Source organism: Saccopteryx bilineata, chromosome 5, assembly GCF_036850765.1.
Source record: "Saccopteryx bilineata isolate mSacBil1 chromosome 5, mSacBil1_pri_phased_curated, whole genome shotgun sequence".
Classification (NCBI taxonomy): Eukaryota; Metazoa; Chordata; class Mammalia; order Chiroptera; family Emballonuridae; genus Saccopteryx; species Saccopteryx bilineata.
The window spans coordinates 63,532,435-63,553,595 of record NC_089494.1 but is presented as its reverse complement, the minus strand read 5'-3'; the positions used below and the strand labels follow the sequence as shown (position 1 = coordinate 63,553,595).

Genomic DNA, 21,161 nt, shown 5'->3' with positions numbered 1-21,161 from the left:
TTTTTAGAGTTAATTCTGAGTGAAGGATTCATGATGTATGCCTGAGATAGATCCATCTATGGCACATATTGTAGAAACATGTGATAGGGAAATCATCATGCAAGAAATCTCCCTGGGGAATGTAGGGAAGATGGCTCACATTGTGTATTAAATTGTGCTCTTATAGAATATGACATTAGCATTCATTATATGTCAAGAACCATGTTAAGTACTTATATGTATTATTTTGTTTAATCCCAGCCATTACCTCTATGAGGTAATAATAATAAACACAAAGTTAGCTATATGCCTAACACTTACTGTAGGCTTGTCATTTGGTAAATAAGCACTATAGATATATTGTCTCATTCAATTTTCCTAACAACCATGGCCAGTAGAGATTACTGTCCTATTTTATAAGTAAAAACACTGAGAGGTGGAGAGATTAAGGAATTTGCCCATGGGTGGATGGCTAATAAAGTGAAGGAAGTAGGCTGGCAACTAGTCTTGTCTGACTTGAAACCTCATGATATTTGTGCATGCTGTTTCTCTCTCTTTCTGTTCTGTGATAAAGCAGTGTCAGCATAAACCAGCCAACCAACCAACCAACCAAACAAACAACAACAAAAAGCCCCCAATTTCAACTTCCTTTAATGGAATGGATGCGAGAAAAGTTGTTATATTCACTTGGAGAGCACTAGCCTAAATATGGGGTAGTGCTCCACTCTCACCAACACTTAAGAAGAAATTGGAATCTATAAGGTTGAGTTAAATTCACCAAACAGGAAGTGCCTATGTGTTAGTCATGCTTCTTGTGACACCTGAGGTGAAAATCAAGATACTTAAGAATCTCCTTTTATGCAAGAAAGCTGTTGTTCTTATTTTAGCCCCTCATGTTATTACATATCATTTCTTATATGAAGTGGCCTGTTGGGGTGTCTTTCTTCTGGTTTTCTGAGAGGTAAGATAAATGTTTTTCTCTGTATGAATCATGTTGTGAAAGAACATCCCCCTAAAAAATGTCTTTCTTCCCCATTTCAACCTCAGTACACTTCTTACCGAGATCAAAGGCACGGTAATGGCCTCTCAGATCGAGATGGTGAAATGATCCAGCCTCTAAATACAGAAGGAAACCGGGGTGAAAGATAACCTACCGTTTCCCACCTTTGTTTCCCCTCCCCTGCAGTTTGTTTTCATTCCAAAGTGACTGACTTAGAGAAAATGAAATAAGATAATATTATGAGTCAGCTCTTGGATTTCTGATCTATGACCAAAAGGAAAAGAGAATGTAGAGGCAGCTTTGTTTGAGGAAATCTCATGTGTGATATAAAGGGACTATCTCACATAAACACAAGAGCTTTCTAAGGATGCTGGTGATGAGTTTCATGTCTAGCTCTCTTTACCACATAAATTTTTGTTTTATTGTAAGATCTCCCTTGGTCTGGAGTTTATTTCAGAAACTTTGTATATACCTTTTTAATACAATTTGAAGGTATCGTGCACCTCAACACTTTGCTACTCCAGGCATTTTGCTCACACATGTGCAAATTAATGTGAAGTCCAGGATGGTATAGCACGTACACAATGCCTTGAACACACAGTCATGGCGGAGGTCGGGAGGAACAATTGCATGAAACGCATATTGGAGAAAGCCACCCCATTTACTTGCACCATGTGTTGTTCTTTAGGGCACTTATTTATTTGTTTAAGAAGCACAAATTAATTTAGCCATGATTCCCAAAGGTGGGTAATAAATCAGATCATCTATTAACCCTTCCTCTGGTCTCCATACATCAAGCAGAGAACAGCCCTTGTATAGATCTTCATGTCCCCACCCCTGAACTCTCAGCAACAAAGGGAAGCTCTCCATTTATACTTTTACTTAAAAAAAAATTCCCTTTGATTTGAGAGAGACAGACAGACAGATAGAAACATCAACTCGTTGTTCCACTTAGTTCCATTTAGTTGTACACTCATTGATTGTTTCTCATATGTGCCCTGACCCAGGATCAAATCCATGACCTCAGTGCACAGGGATGATGCTTTATCCACTGAGCCATTCAGTCAGGGCCTATACTTTTACTTTTAATGAAAGAAATACATTATGGATGTTAATTATGATGAGTTAGAAGAAATTAGTTAGCCTTCTTATAAAGCCAGATTATTGGTTTCACCACTATATTAGGCTTTTTTTTTTTTTTTTGTATTTTTCTGAAGTTGGAAACGGGGAGGCAGTCAGACAGACTCCTGTATGTGCCCGACAAGGATCCACCCAGCATGCCCACCAGGGGGCGATGCTCTGCCCATCTGGGGCATTGCTCTGTTGCAACCAGAGCCATTCTAGCACCTGAGACAGAGGCCATAGAGCTATCCTCAGCGCCTGGGCCAACTTTTGCTCCAGTGGAGCCTTGGCTGCGGGAGGGGAAAAGAGAGACAGAGAGGAAGGAGAGGGGGAGGGGTGGAGAAGCAGATGGGCACTTCTCCTGTGTGCCCTGGCCAGGAATTGAACCCGGGACTCCTGCATGCCAGGCTGATGCTCTACCACTGAGCCAACTGGCCAGGGCCTATATTAGGCTTTAAGGAGAAACTTACATTTATTCATTCATAGAATATCTATTATATATTTAGTTGGAGCACATTGTCATTTAAATGACATCCAAAAACATAACATATGGGCTTTAGGCCCAAGGAGGTGACTGTCTAATTCAAGAGGTAAGTCATATATATAGGAAAGGCTGAGTATTAATACATGTTAAAAAAAACTAACATTAATGGTAAAATTAATGGGCCAAGGAATGATGAAATGACAAGTATCCTAGTTTTTATTCTCTTAAGTACTGAAAACCTGTTTTCTCTTTAGAAATGTTTTGTCTTGTGTCTCTTCTCTATCCACTGGGCCACTGCCTGGTCAGGCTTGTGTCTCTACTCTAATACAAAACTTTCATAAAATCTTACTTCCTTCATTAAAACCTTTGCGCATGAGGAGAATTATGGTCAGATTATACTTGAGTTCAAATTATTCACTGTATGTCTTATTTTACATTAAGTACCTCTGTTTGCTTTTGTTTGTTTATGAGTCTGTTCCTGTGAGAACTGGTTCAGAGGTTCTGAACTGGAATATAGCTACTCACAGGTCTTTAAAGAAAGTTTTCTTCTAGAGAGGGAAGCTGTTCTCTTAAATGAGCATGCAATTCTGGAGGCAAAGGAACCCTGGACAGCTACCTGACTAAACATATCAGCCAAATCAACCTGGTTTTCAGTGGAGTACTATGTGTCTATTTGATTGCCTTCACAACCCGTATTCCACCCACTTAATTATAAATTACTTCTTTGGTCTTCTGTGCCATTCTCTTAGTTTTAGATATTTTTACTTTTTCCTTTACCTCCTAAAAATAAGTGCAGTTTTGGGGTTGAGTACTCAGAAAAGGACTGAGTGGAAAATCCACTGTCATCCTGTAGCACTCAGTATCTGTTATAGAAATAGTTGTAAATACTGAGATACAGATTTTAAGCAGTATTAATATTATAGTTCTCTTTTAGAACAGAAAATCCAATGGAAAAACACCAAGTGAGGTGGCCTTCTCCTTCCTCTTCAGGACCCTTCTCAGGAAAGCTGTCTTGAGATGTCCTGGCAGCTCTAGCTCATCCTCTGCTTTTACAGTTGAGGGGTCCAGGAGCACATCCAGAAAGCTTAGAAGGATTTTCCCAAAGCCACCATGAGAGACAGTGGCAGAGCCAGACCAGCTCAGTAAGTCCCCATTGCTGGCCCTGAGCTGCCCCTTCAGCAGAATCTCTGAATGGGGGTTAAAAGCACATGTGATAAGGCAAAACCCTGGATTAACTGTGTTTCCAGAACTATTTTGAGAATCCAATAAAGTCATAGATCTTTTCCTTAGAAAAAATGCACATATACACAAAATTTTGCATATAGTTTTGGGCATTAATTTCATGAAGCTCACACAATGCCAACCCTGTAGGGTTCATGATCCCCATTTCAAGAAGTCCTAATAGAGATGGTGTTTGGCAGGAAGCACTCTGCCTACTCCTAAGCCTTCCATGTTCTAATTACACTTGAGTAATTACAAGACCATAGGATGTGGATAGTTGTTACCACTTCCCAGAATGCCCATTTAGGATTCAGTTAATAATGGGGAACAATTCCCAAAGCAGGCATCCATATCCACATGCTGGCTAAACACACACACACACACACACACACACACACACACACACACACCTGAACATAAACTGTTAATTAAAAAAGCATCTACTTTATTTACCCTAAAGATATTTTAGAGACTTGGAAAGTTTAATTTTCCTACAAGTACCTAATCATCTATTAAAAAATTACTTTTATTGTTCTTCTTTTTCTATCATACTTTCTTTTCTGTTAAACATCTGTCATTGTGTATGTCATTTATTTAGTACCTACTGTGTGTACCTTACTCCGGAGGCTAGAAAAGTAGCAAGTATATGTTGACTATCTGTTATGTGTAAGATATTCTAAGATATGAAAAAAAAAAAGGTTACCAAGAAGATACAGGCATGGTTTTTTTCTCTCAAGTGCTAGTCAAGCTTCAAGCAAGGGAGAGAGAAAAGGAAACCACTTTTAGGTAAGCAAAATGTCCTGAAAAAGGTCAGGTCTACACTGGGCTTTTTAAGGCAGCTGGGGTTTGAGAAAGACCTAAAAGAAGTGGAGGGTATTTGGGTCTAGTCTAGCTATTAATACATAACAAACTATTCTAAAATTAGACACTTAAAACAACCAACTCCTTTACTTTGCTCACAAATCAGTAAATTGGATAAAGCATGACAGGGTGGGGGTGGGGATAGGGGAAAGACAACATGTCTCTTCTCTCCTTGAGATCATTTGGGGGTTGCTCAGAGGCTAGCTAGGGGCTGGAATCAACGGAAGACGCACGACTGTCATGGCTGGCAGTTCAAGCTGGCTGACAGTTGGGGCCAGCTGGAGCTAGTGACCAGAACACCTGCATGTGGCCTTTCCATGTGGCTTCTTGGCTTCCTCCCAGCCTAGAGGCTTGGTAACAAGAGCTAGTGTCCCAAGAGCACCAGACAGAAGCTCCTTCAATTGTATGACCTACCTTGTAAATCATCCATTGCCACTTTGGTCTCGTAATGAGTATACCCAGATCTAAGAGGAGGGAACATAGGCTCAACCTTTAACAAATTAAAGTCACATCGTAGGAAGATCATGTGGGATGGGAGATAGTGCTGTGGCCAGTTTAGAAAACAGTCTGCTACAGAGGGCAGGGAATTAGAGGAGAGAGGATGCGGAGGTGGTAGAATTAAAGGGAGTCAAGTTTGGGTGAAGCAGAGGATTTAGAGCATGAGAAAGTGGGTAGGAATCTAAGTCAAGGAATTGACTTGGTCCTGCTGACACTGGTGAGTCTTTGGAGCTGTAGTTAATAATCACAGTGATTATTAGTGAGAATGATCTGGCTGTAGAAGGAAGGGTAGTTTGAGGGAGAGGTTGGAGGTGGTACATTACCTGGGAAGCTATTATAGTAGTCTAGATATGCCATGATGAGGCTTTGCATAGGGAAAATGTAGACTGGAGAAAGGTAACAGATATGAGAGGCATTGCCAGTAAATAAAGAATGTTAAAAAATAATTAGATAAGAAGAGTAAAGGAAAAGAATGAGAGCTTACCTGGTTGAGCTAAGTAAAAACACAGACTCTATTCTTAGGGATGTGAGATATTTATAGTCTTTATCCCACTTACTGTGAATATTCATATAATTCATTGTAGGCATTTTATGTGCTTGACTGAGATTGTGGAGCTGAATCCCCATTTTATAGATGAGAACACTGATGCTCAGAAAATTAGCTTACCTAAGACTTCTACACTAGCATCTCTTACCTGTAAAGGCCAGTCTGTGAAGGCCTTCTCTGTGACGTCAACTCAATCTCAAAACACATGAAATGTTTATTTTTATTTTATTTTATTTTATTTTTGAGAGAAGGGAAACAAGGGAGAGAATAGAGAGAAGCATCAACTCATTGTTCCTCTTAGTTGTGCCATTAATTGCTTCTCATGTGTTCACTGACTGGGCTTGAATCGGCAACATGTGGGGGTCGAGCTGGTGCCCTCAGGATCAAGCCAGTGCCCTCAGAATTGAGCCAGTGACACCAGGATCAAACTGGCAACCTCCTCGCTACAGGACAGCACTCTATCCACTGCACCACCAGCCAGGGCCTACACATGAAATGTTTGTAGAACTAGGTCTTATTCTGACAAAAGGAGGTTGGCCAGTTTATCTCTGACAAGTGCTAGTATTTTTGTCTTTAAATTTGTAAATCCTCTTAAAGCAGGGTCAGCGTAGCATTTATGTTATTTGCTTTACATGTAGAAACTTAGTCCCTGAGGTTGAATGCAATTGATATACATATAGGTAATATGTAAGGCAAAAGCTCTTCCTTGCACATCCCCTAAGTCAGGCTGTATTTTATGGTTAGTCAGTATGCCCCACTGGGTAACTCTGTGCCCTGAGCCCAGCTCCTGGGAGACTTGGCGTGGGCTCAGTCTCCCAAGTGCAGAATGGCTGTGGTCTCACCCTGTTCTCTCTCGGAAACCTCATCTCAACCTTCTAAGCCACGCCTATGAGACCTTGGGCAGAGGCCAGGGTTAGACCTGTAGTGCCTGTTGATGGTGGTTGTAGGTGCCACGCAGGAGGATAGGCCCTGGGGAGTGAGGTGCTCAGGCAGTGAGAACACACTTCCGTCATGGGCTTTTCTGCTGTGAAGGCGGCTCTGCTCTTCACGGTGAGCGAGCGCCTCCTGGGCTTCTCACCTCTTCTCGTTTGCCTGCTTCCCCTCCTGCACCTCACAGTGAGTCAGCTGTGTGCTCGCAAGCATGAGACCCAATTACTTTTATTGTTAGGCTTGGCTATGATTGTCTTTAATGGTCAGAAAATTATCCAGCATCTTAAAAACACAATTAAAAAATTCAGCGACAGTGTATCCCTGGGATTTGGGGCTGGCACAAAAGAAGTATTTCCTCTAAGGAGTTCTTTATAGACATTTGGCATTTGGTACTTGCTCTCCAGATTTTATTTCACAAATGGAAACCTAAAGGCTTTTTTTTTTAGTCTATTCAATATCAAACATATTTTTCCTGACTAGGCAGTGGAGAAATGCATAGAGCATAGGACTGGGACACAGAAGACCCAGGTTCAAATCCCGAGGTCGCCTGCTTGAGTGCAGAGTCAGTGGCTTGAGCGTGGGACCATAGACATAACCCCATGGTTGCTGGCTCAAGCCCAAAGGTTGCTGGCTTGAAGCCCAAGGTTGCTGGCTTGAACCTAAGGTCGCTAGCTTGAGCAAGGGGTCACTCGCTCTGCTGAAGTCCCCTAGTCAAGGCATAGATGAGATAGCAATCAATGAATAACTAAAGAGTCGCAATGAAGAAGTGATGCTACTTATCTCTCTCCATTCCTGTCTGTCCCTGTCTGTCCCTCTCTCTGTTTCTCTCTCTGTCTCTGTCACACACACACACACACACACACACACACACACACAAATATATCAATCATGTATTATGCAGATTCTGAAAAAGAAAGTATTAGTTTAATGTCATCTTTGAGGCAGGAAATATTGTATAGCTGATAATACTTTGTGAAACAGCAATCACATACATGAATACTAGACATGTTCTGATGTTGGTTCTAGCCCTAAATGAATTGACATTCTTGGGCAATTACTACATGTTTCAGCAATTTGTCTTCTTATTGGAAGAAGGAAAGACTATTTTAACCCAACCTTACAGGTGGCCTGGTAGAAATACGAATGCAAATATATTAGCAAAAAGAAGTACTGGTGCTCCAGGAATCATCATGGATCATAGCAGCCCCGGGCATTGGCAGCAGGGGTTTTGTGGAGGTGACTCCAGGCCAGGCTGGAGCTACTTTGGGTTATATGGAAGCAGGGAGTCCCTGAGCTTTATCCACCTATGGTATTTCCAACTGAGCAGCAAGTGTTTCCTAATATGCTAGATACATGACAGGAGAAGCCATCACCGCCTACACTGTCGGTGAGCCAGGGAGCCACGCAGCAGCACTTAGTGAGCTAGCCTGACAGCTCAGGGGATGTCCCAGCAGGTGTTGTTGTGAATGATGCCAACCCATTTCAAGTGGGCAGAATTAAGATGCAAACCAAGCCCCAATTTTTTAAAATTAATGCCTGATGTTTGCCAACCAGGGAGATGGTGATAGAGTGCAACAAATGAATTGCTGAGACAAAACAAATTCCTTAGAGCTATGTGTTCACCTGACTGACATCCTGACGTGGCTGGGGACAACAGCTAGTCCCTCTGTGGCTACCAGGGGATGAATGAAAGAGAAATAGGAAACTATTCCTCAAGATGGCCTTTAAAAAAAGTAGATTTAAAAATTGTGGTAAAACGAAAAACTAATGATTGATGCTTCTCATCTCTCTCCATTCCTGTCTGTCTGTCCCTGTCTATCTCTGCCTATGTAAAAAAAAAAAAAAAAAAAAAATTGTGGTAAAATACATATAACATGAAATTTACCATTTAACTACTTTAAGTGTATAATTCAGTGATATTCAGTATATTCATGTTTACAACCATTACCACTATCTACTGCTCACAAAAATTAGGGGACCAGGGAACGTGCAGATACTCCAGTACTTGCAGCCTTTTGTACAGTGCATTTTCACCAATGAAATAAAAGTTACTTTTGCATCTCATTTGCATAATTGAACAACTTTCTTTGACTTGTCGTTTGCTTTTCTGACATTCTTGTTTAATAAAAAAAAATCAAATGCTTCTTTTTTTATCGCTTCATATTCATTTTGAAATATCCTCTAATTTTTGTGAGCAGTATAGAATTTCTTCATCATCCCGTGAGGAAACCACACAGCCACGGGCAGTCACTCCCCCCCTCCCCTCCTCCAGTGCCGGCCACCACTAAGCTGCTTTCTGTCTGCAAGCAGCTTTTTAGGAAGGAGGATGGAAAGCCCTGAGGTTGGGAATTAGGAGAAAGTGGGAAAGGGGCTATTTTCAGTTTTGAGTTCCTGTCTTTGTTTTTTTCCCCAACAGCATAGCAGCCCCCCTATAGCAGCATGAAGGTAGAACTATAACATGTGACACTCTTTGCAAACTTTTAAAACATCTTTATTGAGGTATATTTTATATATATTATAAAATTTACCCATTTCAAGTATATGATTCAGTGAATATCTTTAGGAGGTAGTGCAACTTTCCTATAGTCGTTTGAGAACAGATGTGTCCTTCCTGTAAGATCCCTCGTGCCTGTGTACGGTTAAACCCATTCCACCCCCACCCCCGCCCCAGGCGACAACTGATCCACTTTATGTCTATAAATTTGCCTTTTCTAAACGTTTCTTATCAATGCAGTCATATGGCGTGTGGTCTCCGTGTATGGTTTCTTTCCCTGAGCATTTTTTTTTAAGTGAGAGGAGGGGAGATAGACAGACTCCTGCATGGGCCCTGACCGGGATCCACCTGGCGGCCTCCATCTGGGGCCGACACTCCAACCAGTCAAGTCACTGGCTGTGAGAGGGGAGGAAAGAGAGGAGGGGGAGAGGGAGGGGGAGAAAAGCAACAGTCACTTCTCATGTGTGCCCTGACCTGGGATCGAACCCAGGACATCTATATACTGGGCCATTCTCTGTCCACTGAGCTGACTTGGCCAGGGCCACATTTTTTTTTTTTTAAATTCATGCAGGTGTAGTATATGTCAGTCAGTATTTTAAAAAAATTATTATCAAATAATATTCCATTGATTGGGATACCGCATTTTATCTATCCATTCACCTGAAAGTATTTTATGGTCCCTGCACATTTGCTCTGCTATTCTGTGCAGATATTTTAGAAGTTTATGGCCTGTAAATTCTAGAGGGTTGGATTTCTAGATGGCCTCTAGATTCTCACTCTCTTAAGATTCTATCCAAATAAATATCCGGGGCAGATCTGAATTCTTAGGTCATTCAATTTATTCAATAATATTTTTTGAGCCCTCATGGTGCACCAAGCCCTGTGTTAGACACTGAGAACAGGGCCCAGCACTGTTGGGATTTCTGCTCTAATGAGGGAAACAAAACTCTTTTCACACGCTGCACAGCTTCCCTTCCGGTGGGTCAAAGAAGTGGACACGTTCTAACGGGACTGATGCTCACTCGCAGCGGCTCTCTCTGGCCTCTCCTCTGGCCTTCTCCCTGCTCACGTGCTCTGGGCTCCCCTCAGGTGCTTCCATTCCACTCTGAGTTTCCCACACATTTTTTTTTGTAATTGCTTGTTTGCGTGACTCTCTTATCTCTGGAATGTGAGCAACTTGAGGACAGACTTGTGTCTATTTATATGCCCTGAGCATAGGACAGGCCAGAGGCACTTTGAAAGTGCCCAAAGCTTATTTGATGAATGGATGAATCTCATTCTGGCAAGTGTCAGGAGCAAATAGAAGAATTAGGGCCGGCCTGCTTGCTTCAGGTCTCTTGAGTCTTACACAGTCATTCTTCCCTCTGTAGTTACAGAATCGGCAGTGGCATGGTTGCGTCTCCAAGGTGAAGGAAGGAGTAAGGACAGATGGGAAAATGCAGTGCTCGCAAGTTCTCTCTGCTCTTGGAACACAGGCTTGACACAAACTTCTTACCACTGTCATTAGTATTTTAATTGTATCCCTCAGGTCACTCTGAAGGTAGACTATTTAGGGAAAACAGTATGAAAATGGTCTTGCGTGGCAGGGTGACCAGCCCAGATGCCAGAGGTAGTGACTTAGAATGGCTTCTCTAGCCTGTCTCCTGGCCCCTCCCTGCTCCATGCTGCCACCACCCAGCTCTGCTCTTAGCTTCCTCCTTGACCTGCCCCGGCTCATTCTGCCAGACCAGAAAGCCACGAGTGGAGGGCACAGGACACATCGTGTGTATTCCTGTGGAACTCTGGACTGAAGGTGCAAGAGGGAAGACCCAGGCGGCTACACCAGGCGAGGTGCTCCATGTGCAGAAGAAAGCAGGTGGTTCTCTGAGGGCTTTCCTGCTTGCCAGTGCTGGTGGCTGGGTTCTAATTAGAGTCCCATTAAAATGACTGGGACAAAACAGTAGAAAGGGAAGACTTAAAAATAGACTGTAATTATTTTGAAGATTATATTATTCTGTAGGACTAAATACTTACATGTGGTTTATTTTAATAGGACCGTGTTTTAGCCTTGTCCATCTCAAGACAACTCTAGAGATTTTTATCCTCCCACGAGGACCTTTATTTCCATGGTTATTCATTGGGACCTTTTGGGTTGGTCCGTCATACTGATGTATTTCGTGGGTGATTGGCCATCACGCTAATGTGGAGGTTCTGCTGTGGATCACTCTGTCCCACCGCCCCCTACAGAAGGACTCTGAATCCCTGGGTGGGCTACAGCCTGCTGGATTCCATTTCTTAGTGGTTGGGAAAGAGTGAGATGCTAGTTGGAAAGAAGTTACCTTGGATGGATCGACTCTATTTTTCCTTGGTGTCTTTACCATTTAAAATGTGCTCATACTTGAGGGCACCCCAAATACATTCTATCAATTCTGAATTCACATACAGAGGGACTTCTCTCTGAGCCAATGAGAATGCAGTGATACCTGCTCCTAATCTTATGAATCACAAGTCAGAGTGACATTTTTTTCTCCTTCTTGACACTTTGCCTTTTAATTCACATTGAATCTTTTTGTTGAGTTAATAGTTTCATTTTTAGTATAGAAATCAAGTTTAGTTAAAGCTCACATGCCACTTAAAATAATAATTTGTCTGATTTAGCATTCTTAATTACCTTGAGTAATTAAGTAATTGCCTGTAGAGGCTAACCTAATTCATTCATTTGTTCAAATTATGACTATTGTTTGCATATTTTGAACAGCACCACTTTAGGGAGACACGGGTGGAGTCAGGACACTTGATACTTTCCGTGGCAGATGCTAAGGGGATGTCTCTCCACCTAGTCTGTTTGTTCAGCTGCAAGGTTTTAATCATCCTACTGAGTTTTCACAAATGATCAAAGTTTTAAAAAGCTCCAGTGTTGGAAACTCATTAGTAATGAAGTGTCTGGGAGGGAGACATGTGAGAAATGTAACATTCATGTCCAGCCAGGGTCTGCCACTTATGTGTCCTCTTTCAGCTTCTTAAAATGAATGTAGGTGTGCCTCTGTTTAAGCCCAACATTTATTTCTGCAGACTTGAGGGCATATGTAATGAGATCATATTTCTAATGCCCTCGAAGAAGTTATAATAATTTGTTGGAAGGCTTGTCTGTTTTTAGTGGGAAAATGTGGTGTTGAGTAAAGGCAGTGACTTCGTTATTCTGAGTGTATTATTATCCTTCACCAGTGTTAATAAGTAACCATCGAGAGGAAAAGGTTTTAGAGAACTTATATCGATAAATAGGTAAGAATAATTTTTTATTTGCATATTATTTATTAATAGATTTTATGTAAGGATCTTAGCTCATAATCTATGGAAGTGCATTTTGACTATTCTTTGCGATTTTCTCTTTTAGCAAAGAGGAATGAAGGATTTCTTTCTGGTTCTGGACAAGTTTTCGGGAAAACTTGATTGAATCAGTCTCTAATTTATTGATTTTAAATAACTGCAGAGCCTAATCATTGCTTTACTTCCTAAACTTTATAAACTGATTCATATTCTCCCTATAAAGGTATGATGGAACGTAATGGGACACGTTGCATTAATTTAAATATTTACTATTGCCTATAACAAAAATGTGGAAAACATTCTACCAAGAGCCTTTCATTAGTGTTAGTCATATACTAAAAGCATCTCTGAATGATGTAGCCAGAAGGCATATCTCAAATAAGAAACATTCTCTGTTTCGTACTAATGGATTATTTGTAGAGAAAGTGTATATGCGTCTTATGGAACACTCGTAATGAAAGTAAATGAATAACAGAGTCGGTTTCCATGTTTGCACTCCAATTTGGGGCTCTGTGATAAAGGCAGGAAGATTGCTCCCTGCCATGACTGGTTGAGCCTGCATCCTAATGTACTCGCTTTGTTCATGAAGGCACAGCCCTGGTCCAGCATCAATAGGGCATGCCCTTTTAGACTCTCTCTTTGTTGTGATGGGAAGAATGCTATTCTGAGGCTCCAGAGACTTGCTGTGGTCACTTAGTAACCCTGTATAACCTTGGACAAGTTACTTCTCCGGACTTCATTTCCCTGCCTGGAAAGTGGTTGTTTGAATTAGACATCTTCAAAGATCATTCTGATTAAGATTCTGTGCCTCTAGTAGTAATGAATTATCTCTGGTTCATATCCCTGTCTGTGGTCTGCATGCATCCAAGGATGGGAGGTGAGGAAACCAGGATGAAGGTACAGTCAGGCATGAATTACAGTGAATCATATAGGCTGGCAGGGGCATCCAGCCCTTTGCCTTGTCAGTGCTCTGGGTTCTGAAGAGCTGCATCTGATGATAAACTGGACCTAACCTGGGCCTTTAATCCTCCTCCTCATTAAGGGTAGGGGGAGGTAGGGATGCTGTGAATGAGCTTCCAGGCAAAAACATCTGGAATATGCTCTTGACATCTAAAATAAAACCCTACCTTTGTTCAAAGAACACAAAGGAAGAATTCATCATATTTAACTTAGAAAAAGACTCTGAACATTGTGACTTTTAAATGTTGATGTACGTTTTGTATTAGTAAGAGATTTTTCTTTTTTAAATTACAATGTAAAAATGTTAATAAATATCAAAAATTCAAACTACACGCAAAAAATATTAAGAAAAAAGGAAGTTTTTTGCACTACCACTAACTAGAGCTATTCATTGTTAACACTTCTATCCATATGTTTCCAGACATTTTCTAGCACATATCAAAGCAATTATCATATATGCATATCTTTTTTGTCTTAAAAATTATATTGTACCGTAGATACAGTTATGCCAGTGGCTTTTTAAAAAAACTTAAATATCTTTCAGGGCTATTCTGCCATGAGATCATAACAAGGTATGTGCTCATTAAAAACAACTAGATTTGTTTGTATAACTGTATAAACATCGTAGATCATATATATAAAGCAGTAACTCTGGACACAGTGGCACACTAACACGCTCTACCCACATACTTCATTGTTCTGTTTAAGGAATGTCAGTGAGAACTGGCCATTCTCTTGGTATCCTAGTGTCCCCTGCTCTGAACTCTTTCATAACTTATGCCCCAGAATGAAGATAATCTTATTCTTAAAGCTCTTTATTAGCTATTCTGACTAATAAATCTATACTTATTGTCAATAAACTAATATATAACCTTTTCAGATTTTATTTTTAGATGTATTTTTTAAAATTATCTAATGCTTACTGTGTGTCAGGCAGAGTTCTAAATACATTTTAAATTTAAAGTCATTTGATTCTTGTAACAACTATATGAGGTAGGTACTATTATTATTTCATTTTAGATTCTTTATGACTTTTCTATATAAACAGTCATGTGATCTTCAAATAATGTGAGTCTTATTTCTTCCTAATCTTTATACCTTGGACCTTTAGCCCAAGGGGAACAGAAGTGGTGAGAGTGGGCATGCTTTCCTTGTTACCCATCTTAGGAAAAAATATTCCATATGTGATTTAGGAAAAATCACCATTAAGTATGATTTTAACTGAAGATTGATGAAATCTTCTATATTTAATTTGCTGAGAGTTTTTATTTTTTTATAATGAATTGGCATTTGAATGTTGTCAGATGCTTTTTCTGAATGTGTTAAAATTTTACATGGTTTTTCTTTTAAATTATAATGATTGATTTTTAAATGTGAAAACTACAGAACAGTCCTGAGATAAACCCTACTTGGTCATAATATTTAAAGAATGATTCTCCTCTTTATATATTAGATTTTATTTTATAATACTTGTTGAATATTTTTGTGTCTGTATTCATAGATATTGAGCTGTAATATTCTTTTCTCATAGTATCTTTGTCAGATTTTGGTGTCAGGGTTATGTTGGCTTCATAAAGTGAGTTGAAGAGTGTTTCATCCTGCTCCATTTTCTGGAAAAGTTTGTATAGGATTAATACTGTTTTTTTTCTTAAATGTGTGATAGAATGAACCATGAAACCATTTGTGCTGGGGTTTTCTTTATGGGAAGTATTTTGGTAATATATTCAATGATTTTAACTGATATTGAGCTATTAAGATCTTTAATTTCATCTTTTGTCAGTTTGGGTAAGTTCTATTTTTCAAGAAATTTGTCCAGTATATTTACATTCCAATGCATTAGGATCTCTAGAGATATCTTATATTTCATTCCTGATACTGGTAATGTGTATTCCCTTTAAATTTTTTTTTTTATCAGTCTAGCTAGGAATTTATCAATTTTGTTGATCTTTCGAATAACCAACATTTGGTTTTCTTAATATTGGCTGTTGTTTTCCTGTTTTCTATTTCATTGATTTCTGTTCTTTTTAAAAATTAACATTTCATTTTCTCTACCTACTTTGGATTTAATTTGTTCTTTTTCTAACATTTTAGGTAGAAACTTTGGTCATTGCTTCTATACCTTTATTCTTTTCTTCTCTAAACATTGAAAGCTATTAATTTCCCTCTAAGCACTCCTTTAAGTATGTCACACAAACATTGATATGTTGTTTTTATTTTATTTACTTTACAGTATTTTTATGTTTTCCTTTGATTTATTTTTTAGCCCATAAGTTCTTTAGAAGTGTGTTGTTGATTTCCATATATTTGTGGTTTTTTTAGGGCTCTTGTAGTTATTATTTTTAGCTTAATTGAACTCTGATCAGAAAACATTTGGTAGGATTTCAGTCTTTTTAAATTAATTGAGACTTGTTTATAGCACACTAGATTGTCAATCCTGGTAAACGTACCTGTATACTTGAAAAGAGTAAGTATTCTGCAGTTACTGGGGCAGTGTTCTCTACATGTTAACTAATTAGGTCAATGTATTTGGTAATGATGTCCAGGTCCTCTATGTCTTTATTATTTTTTTTGTCTGGTTGTCCTTTCAATTATTGAGAGAACAGACTTAAACTCTCCATAACAATTCTGTCCATTTTTGCTTCAAAATGTTCTAATATTAGGCACATGTGCATTTATTTGTTTGTTTATTTATAAGATAAATTGGCTCTTTTAACATTGTAAATACCACTCTTTATGTCTGGTAATATTCTTTTTTTTTTTTTTTTTTTTTTTTTTTTTTTTTTTCATTTTTCTGAAGCTGGAAATGGGGAGAGACAGTCAGATTCCCGCATGCGCCCGACCGGGATCCACCCGGCACGCCCACCAGGGGGCGACGCTCTGCCCACCAGGGGGCGATGCTCTGCCCATCCCGGGCGTCGCCATGTTGCGACCCTCCTGGGTGTCGCCATATTGCGACCAGAGCCACTCCAGCGCCTGGGGCAGAGGCCACAGAGCCATCCCCAGCGCCCGGGCCATCTTTTTTGCTCCAATGGAGCCTTGGCTGCCGGAGGGGAAGAGAGAGACAGAGAGGAAGGCGCGGCAGAGGGGTGGAGAAGCAAATGGGCGCTTCTCCTATGTGCCCTGGCCGGGAATCGAACCCGGGTCCTCCGCACGCTAGGCCGACGCTCTACCGCTGAGCCAACCGGCCAGGGCCTGCCTTGAAATCTAGTTCATATGATATTAATCTAGCCATTTCAGCTTTGGTCACTTTTAGTTTTTATTTTCTCTCTTAATTCACGTTGGATAGTTTACATTGTCCTCTCTCGAAGTTCACTCAAACCCCCACCCCAACTCTGTTAGGTTCATCCAGTGAATTATTTTCATATATTGTATTTTCATTTTTTAGTTTTAAATTTTCAAGTTGGTTCTTTTTTAAAAATAATTTCTTCTCTGCTCAGATTCTTTTTTATCTTTTAGCACAGTTATCGTAACTCCTTTAAAATCCTTGTCTGCTAATTCCAGTATCTGTATCAGCTCAGGGTTGTTCTCTGTGGATTACTTTTTCTTTTGAGAATGGGTTACAATTTTCTATTTCTTTGTATATCTAGTAATTTTGGAATGAATCTCAGACATTGTCAGTCATATGTTACAGAGATTCTGAATTCTGTCAAATGCCTTTGAAGAGTATTGATTTTCTCCTTGAGTAGGCAGTTAACTTGGCAGAACTCAGTTTGTCTTCCCTGTGACAGACAGCAGCAGAAATTTCTTTAGTTATTTTTGCCTTAGCTGGGCTGCTTGGAGTCTATTCCATACATATATAATATTGGAATCTAGGACTTGATCAGATTTTATATACTGAATTTGGGGCTTCCCCTCTGTTGCAGTCTTCTTTTTGGGGTTTCCACCCTCGTTTTCTAGTTGTTGTTATCTCCCTGAACCCTATCCTCTGATTCCTGAACCAGTAAGACAAAAGGTTTCTATCTGAGGTCTAGCTACATTGTTGAACTGACTGATGGGCCTGCCCTTAGATGAGACACTGTATAAATGGGTAATTTATCAAAAGCCATTCTTCCATGTGTCAGCTCTCCATTAGTTTCTGCCTGTTCTTGGTCACTCTCCTGTTTCCTCAGGTAGTTAGTTTTTTCCTTTAATATTTTATTCAGAACTTATAATTGTTATCTGTAAGAAAGTTGGTCTGATATGAGTTATTTTTATGACCAGAAGCAGAACTCTCTTAGCACATTTTATAGATGACTTAAACACACACATATACACACACTACAGTGTTTGAGTACCTTACCCAAGATCATACAAGCGCATATCTATGATTTGAACATAGGCAGTTTGGTTCTAGATCTTTAAGATTTCTTCAAAGAGGAGGATTTAATGGCAAGAATTATGAGAAATACTGTGGGACTAATGGGACCATAAGGTGTCAGTTCTTTATGCATTAGACCAGTTTTAAGATCCCATTACTCAGTTGGATACTTCATATGTCTTTGAGTGTTTACATTCTGTTATATATATGTTTATGTATAAGTTGTATGAAAGTACTGTGTTGATTTTGGTTAATTGCAAGCTAGATCTACTGTTATGAAAAACCCCATATCTTCAGGGTTCTGTGATATTGGGCTCCTAGGGCCATCTTACTTAAAAACTGGTGAAGTTTTTCATGTGGTTCTTTTAGTGATTAAGATAAAAGAACTTTTGAAGAAAAGTAATGTACAGTACTATAATAAATGCATAAGAGTTATTTATTAAAGAAACTCAGTTATAATTATAAGATAGTTGACTTTAAGAAATATAAGTCTAAGATGAATTAAACTAATGTGAAAAATAGACCTTGAAAACATAACAATTGGACCAAACTTGGGCAATACTTGTTTTAGAGTTTCTGCTCTTTCTTGAGTATTTTCCTTTTTTTCCTCTAACATAAGTCAGTTTCATTTAACATTCATCAAATGATAAATTTTGTCTTATTCTTATTCTTTGATTTTATCTTCACTTTGCATTATTGAGGCTGGCTTGCTTCTTATTGATTTTGTCATAGTTCATAAGCTGGTTTGTGAAGCAGTGCAATCTTGTCATGCGTGTTACGTTCGAACCAAAGGAAAGACCTGTGTTTTTGCTTTTGGAATTCTCTCAGCATCCCACACTAGTGCTCGAATATCGTACTTGAGCTGACCGGCCAGTAAGCAGCAGGGGTTCAATACTTGATTGACTGATGGTAGTGAATCCCACCCAGTCAGTTCTGGGAAGGTTAGCTTATCTGAGTGAAAGAAAACTGAGCCCGTGAAGGCTATGATAAAGATTTTGGCTTTCATCCTAAGAGTAACGGGAAGTTATGCTGGGTTTTAAGCAGCTGAGTGACAAACCCAGACTTAAATTTTTTTAAAATAATTACTCTGGCTGTTTGTGGGGTAGTTCAGTATAATCAAGTTCTATAGAATAGAAAGTAACATACTAAATGTTTACAGTTTAACCCAGGGGTACAGTATAGAAGAGTTGACGAGCTGACTGTCTTCAAACTGCCCTCCGGAGTGTTCTTTCTTCTGGATGCAATTTTGAAAAAAGTTGAGAAGCTGAAAGTTTGACATTGATTTTTTTTAAAAAATCTGGTCAAGGGCCTGGAATGAGAGTATTTTGTATCCCTGACAAGAAAGATTTTATTTTTATAATGAAACCTTGAAACAATGCAAATATCAAGGAACTAGAAAATTGAGTATTGTGAAGCCACTAAAAATGGCAAGCTTGTATTTTGTGCCTCTATAGAAACGCATGTTATATACTTTGTTAATTTTCAAAAGCAAAATTAAAAATGCAGTCTACATATTTACAATTCTGAAAAAAATCTTTTCTCTTAAGAAAAATATATAAAAATAGAGATAAAACTTGTTATACTTTATTAGCCTCCAAATTCTGTTGCTTAACAGCTGTTAAAAATTATGTTGTTTAAAGTGTGAGAAAAAAAATCTTAATGTTATTTGAATAATCATTGGATATCAGAGTTAAAAGCACTGAAATGCTGCTAAGACAGCAACATTTTCAAGAGATTACAAACCTTCATATGAAAATGAAGGTTCTTTTCCCAAGTATTTGTGGGGATGGAGGAAATTTTGAATGGACCTTAAAGAAAGGAATCTACAACACCTGAATTAAATACATCCTTTTTCTTCCCCTTTAGCTGCTGCGTGTTGATAGGTTACAAGGCTAATAGTGATTTGTTTGATTCTCCCAAATTTTTATAGGAATAGGATTTTATGCTTCTTGTATGCAACTTGCTAAATCATTATACTCATATTCCTCACTAAAATAAGCATTTAATCTTGCATAGGTAAAAACAACCATGAGTGAAAAAAAATGAAAAAAGGAAGGATTTCTGAGGAAAAAAAAAAGCCACTGAAAGGTGCACTGCACCCTGGGCAGTAAATGGAATATCAGGTTACTCTATTTTTGTAAAGAGCGTCAATTCTGTATTCTGGGCTGAAAAACTGGCAAGTGGCAGCCCTCTCTAGTATTTCCTGAGGCCATCTGTACCATCTTAGAGAATAAATCATAAATAGACCTTTGAACTAAGACAGTCTCGCTGGATCTATCCTTTTGCGACTGACTTCCAGTCTCAATGGGATATTGAAGGGGAGGCTCACTAGAATAAACAGTGGAATCCTTGTCTGGGAGTGACTGCCTGGCAATTGTTTCATGGAAAACAGGGAGGGGTGGGGACAACAACCCTGCTCTGTTCACTGGCTCTTTAATTTAGATTACCAATGATAAAGCCGGGGCTACGGCTAAAGAAAGGTAGGATGCATACGCAGAAACATTAGTGCTAATATGCTGCAGAAAGACCAGATAAATCAGCCCAGCTCTCATACATCACTGAGGGAGAAGCTGATTGCAACTTGACCATGTGCCTGAGTAGTTCCATCAGGAAGAAGAGCAGAACATGGATTAAAAAACACTAGAATGTACCTTTAGGGCTTCTGCCGTGCTGGATGTGGGAGAAGTGTCTGGTGTAAGTTTCAGTTTGTTTTATCCACGTATTTACCAGGGTGCTCCCATGCAGGGAGCTTGTTTCTCTTTCTGTGTTTTCAATGGGAGCTTCAAGCATGTTTATTTATAGTCATAGACTTTGTTTCGTACCAATTTAATGGCAACCTAATAAAAGTTCTTAACGGAGAACAGTTTAGCCCAGTGTTTATTCAGTAGAGAAATGTGGAAAAGTGATGGTAATCATTAATGTCCATAGGACTGCCTGTAGGTGAGTTTTGTTCTTCTGCTTTTTTGTTATGTGGGGAAGGGAGGGACAGAGGGGTAGATTTTAAACTAAAAATGCAGTTCTTTTGCCACTTATTTAAAAAAAGTGTGTTGGTAACCCAGCATTTTGCTCCTCCTGTGGTCTTTTGTTTTGAAAAACTGTGTTTGAATATATAAGCCAGACTGCTCAAAACGCATTATATTTTATGACTGGGATGTTTGTATTGTTTCATATCTGTTATTAGACAAAATAATCATAAAGCATGTTTTCTATGGGCCTTTTTATATTCTAAAATTAAGTACAGATGGTAATTTCCAGCAGTTTTAAAAATTTGTCAATTATTTAATTTAGCATCACTTAAGCATCTGCACAGGGAGAAAGCTGAGATGGTACAAAATCTGAATACGCATTGATTGCTCGTCTGAATTGCATCTTTAAAGTTTTTGCCTCAAATCTCTGATTTCACAGTTTATTTTTACCAAATTAGATTATCGTATTTCATTATTGAGACTGAATGGGTGGAAC

General features: G+C 39.1%; 1 protein-coding gene across 16 annotated transcripts in view; it reads left to right on the top strand.

Moving 5' to 3' along the window:
* Positions 1 to 21,161, top strand: part of RAPGEF4 (Rap guanine nucleotide exchange factor 4) — a 328,733-nt gene that overhangs the window by 109,480 nt on the left and 198,092 nt on the right. For 2 of the 16 annotated variants that reach the window (XM_066280138.1, XM_066280135.1), the window contains exon 1: positions 10,881 to 10,991. The exons of 10 other annotated variants lie outside the window; for them this stretch is intronic. In XM_066280138.1, the coding sequence (XP_066136235.1) occupies positions 10,974 to 10,991 (18 nt within the window). In that variant the 5' untranslated portion in view covers positions 10,881 to 10,973. Of the gene's footprint in view, positions 1 to 10,880; positions 10,992 to 20,202; positions 20,394 to 21,161 lie in introns of those variants that run through there. 4 more of the 16 variants (XM_066280145.1, XM_066280134.1, XM_066280141.1 and 1 more) reach the window with 2 other exon arrangements.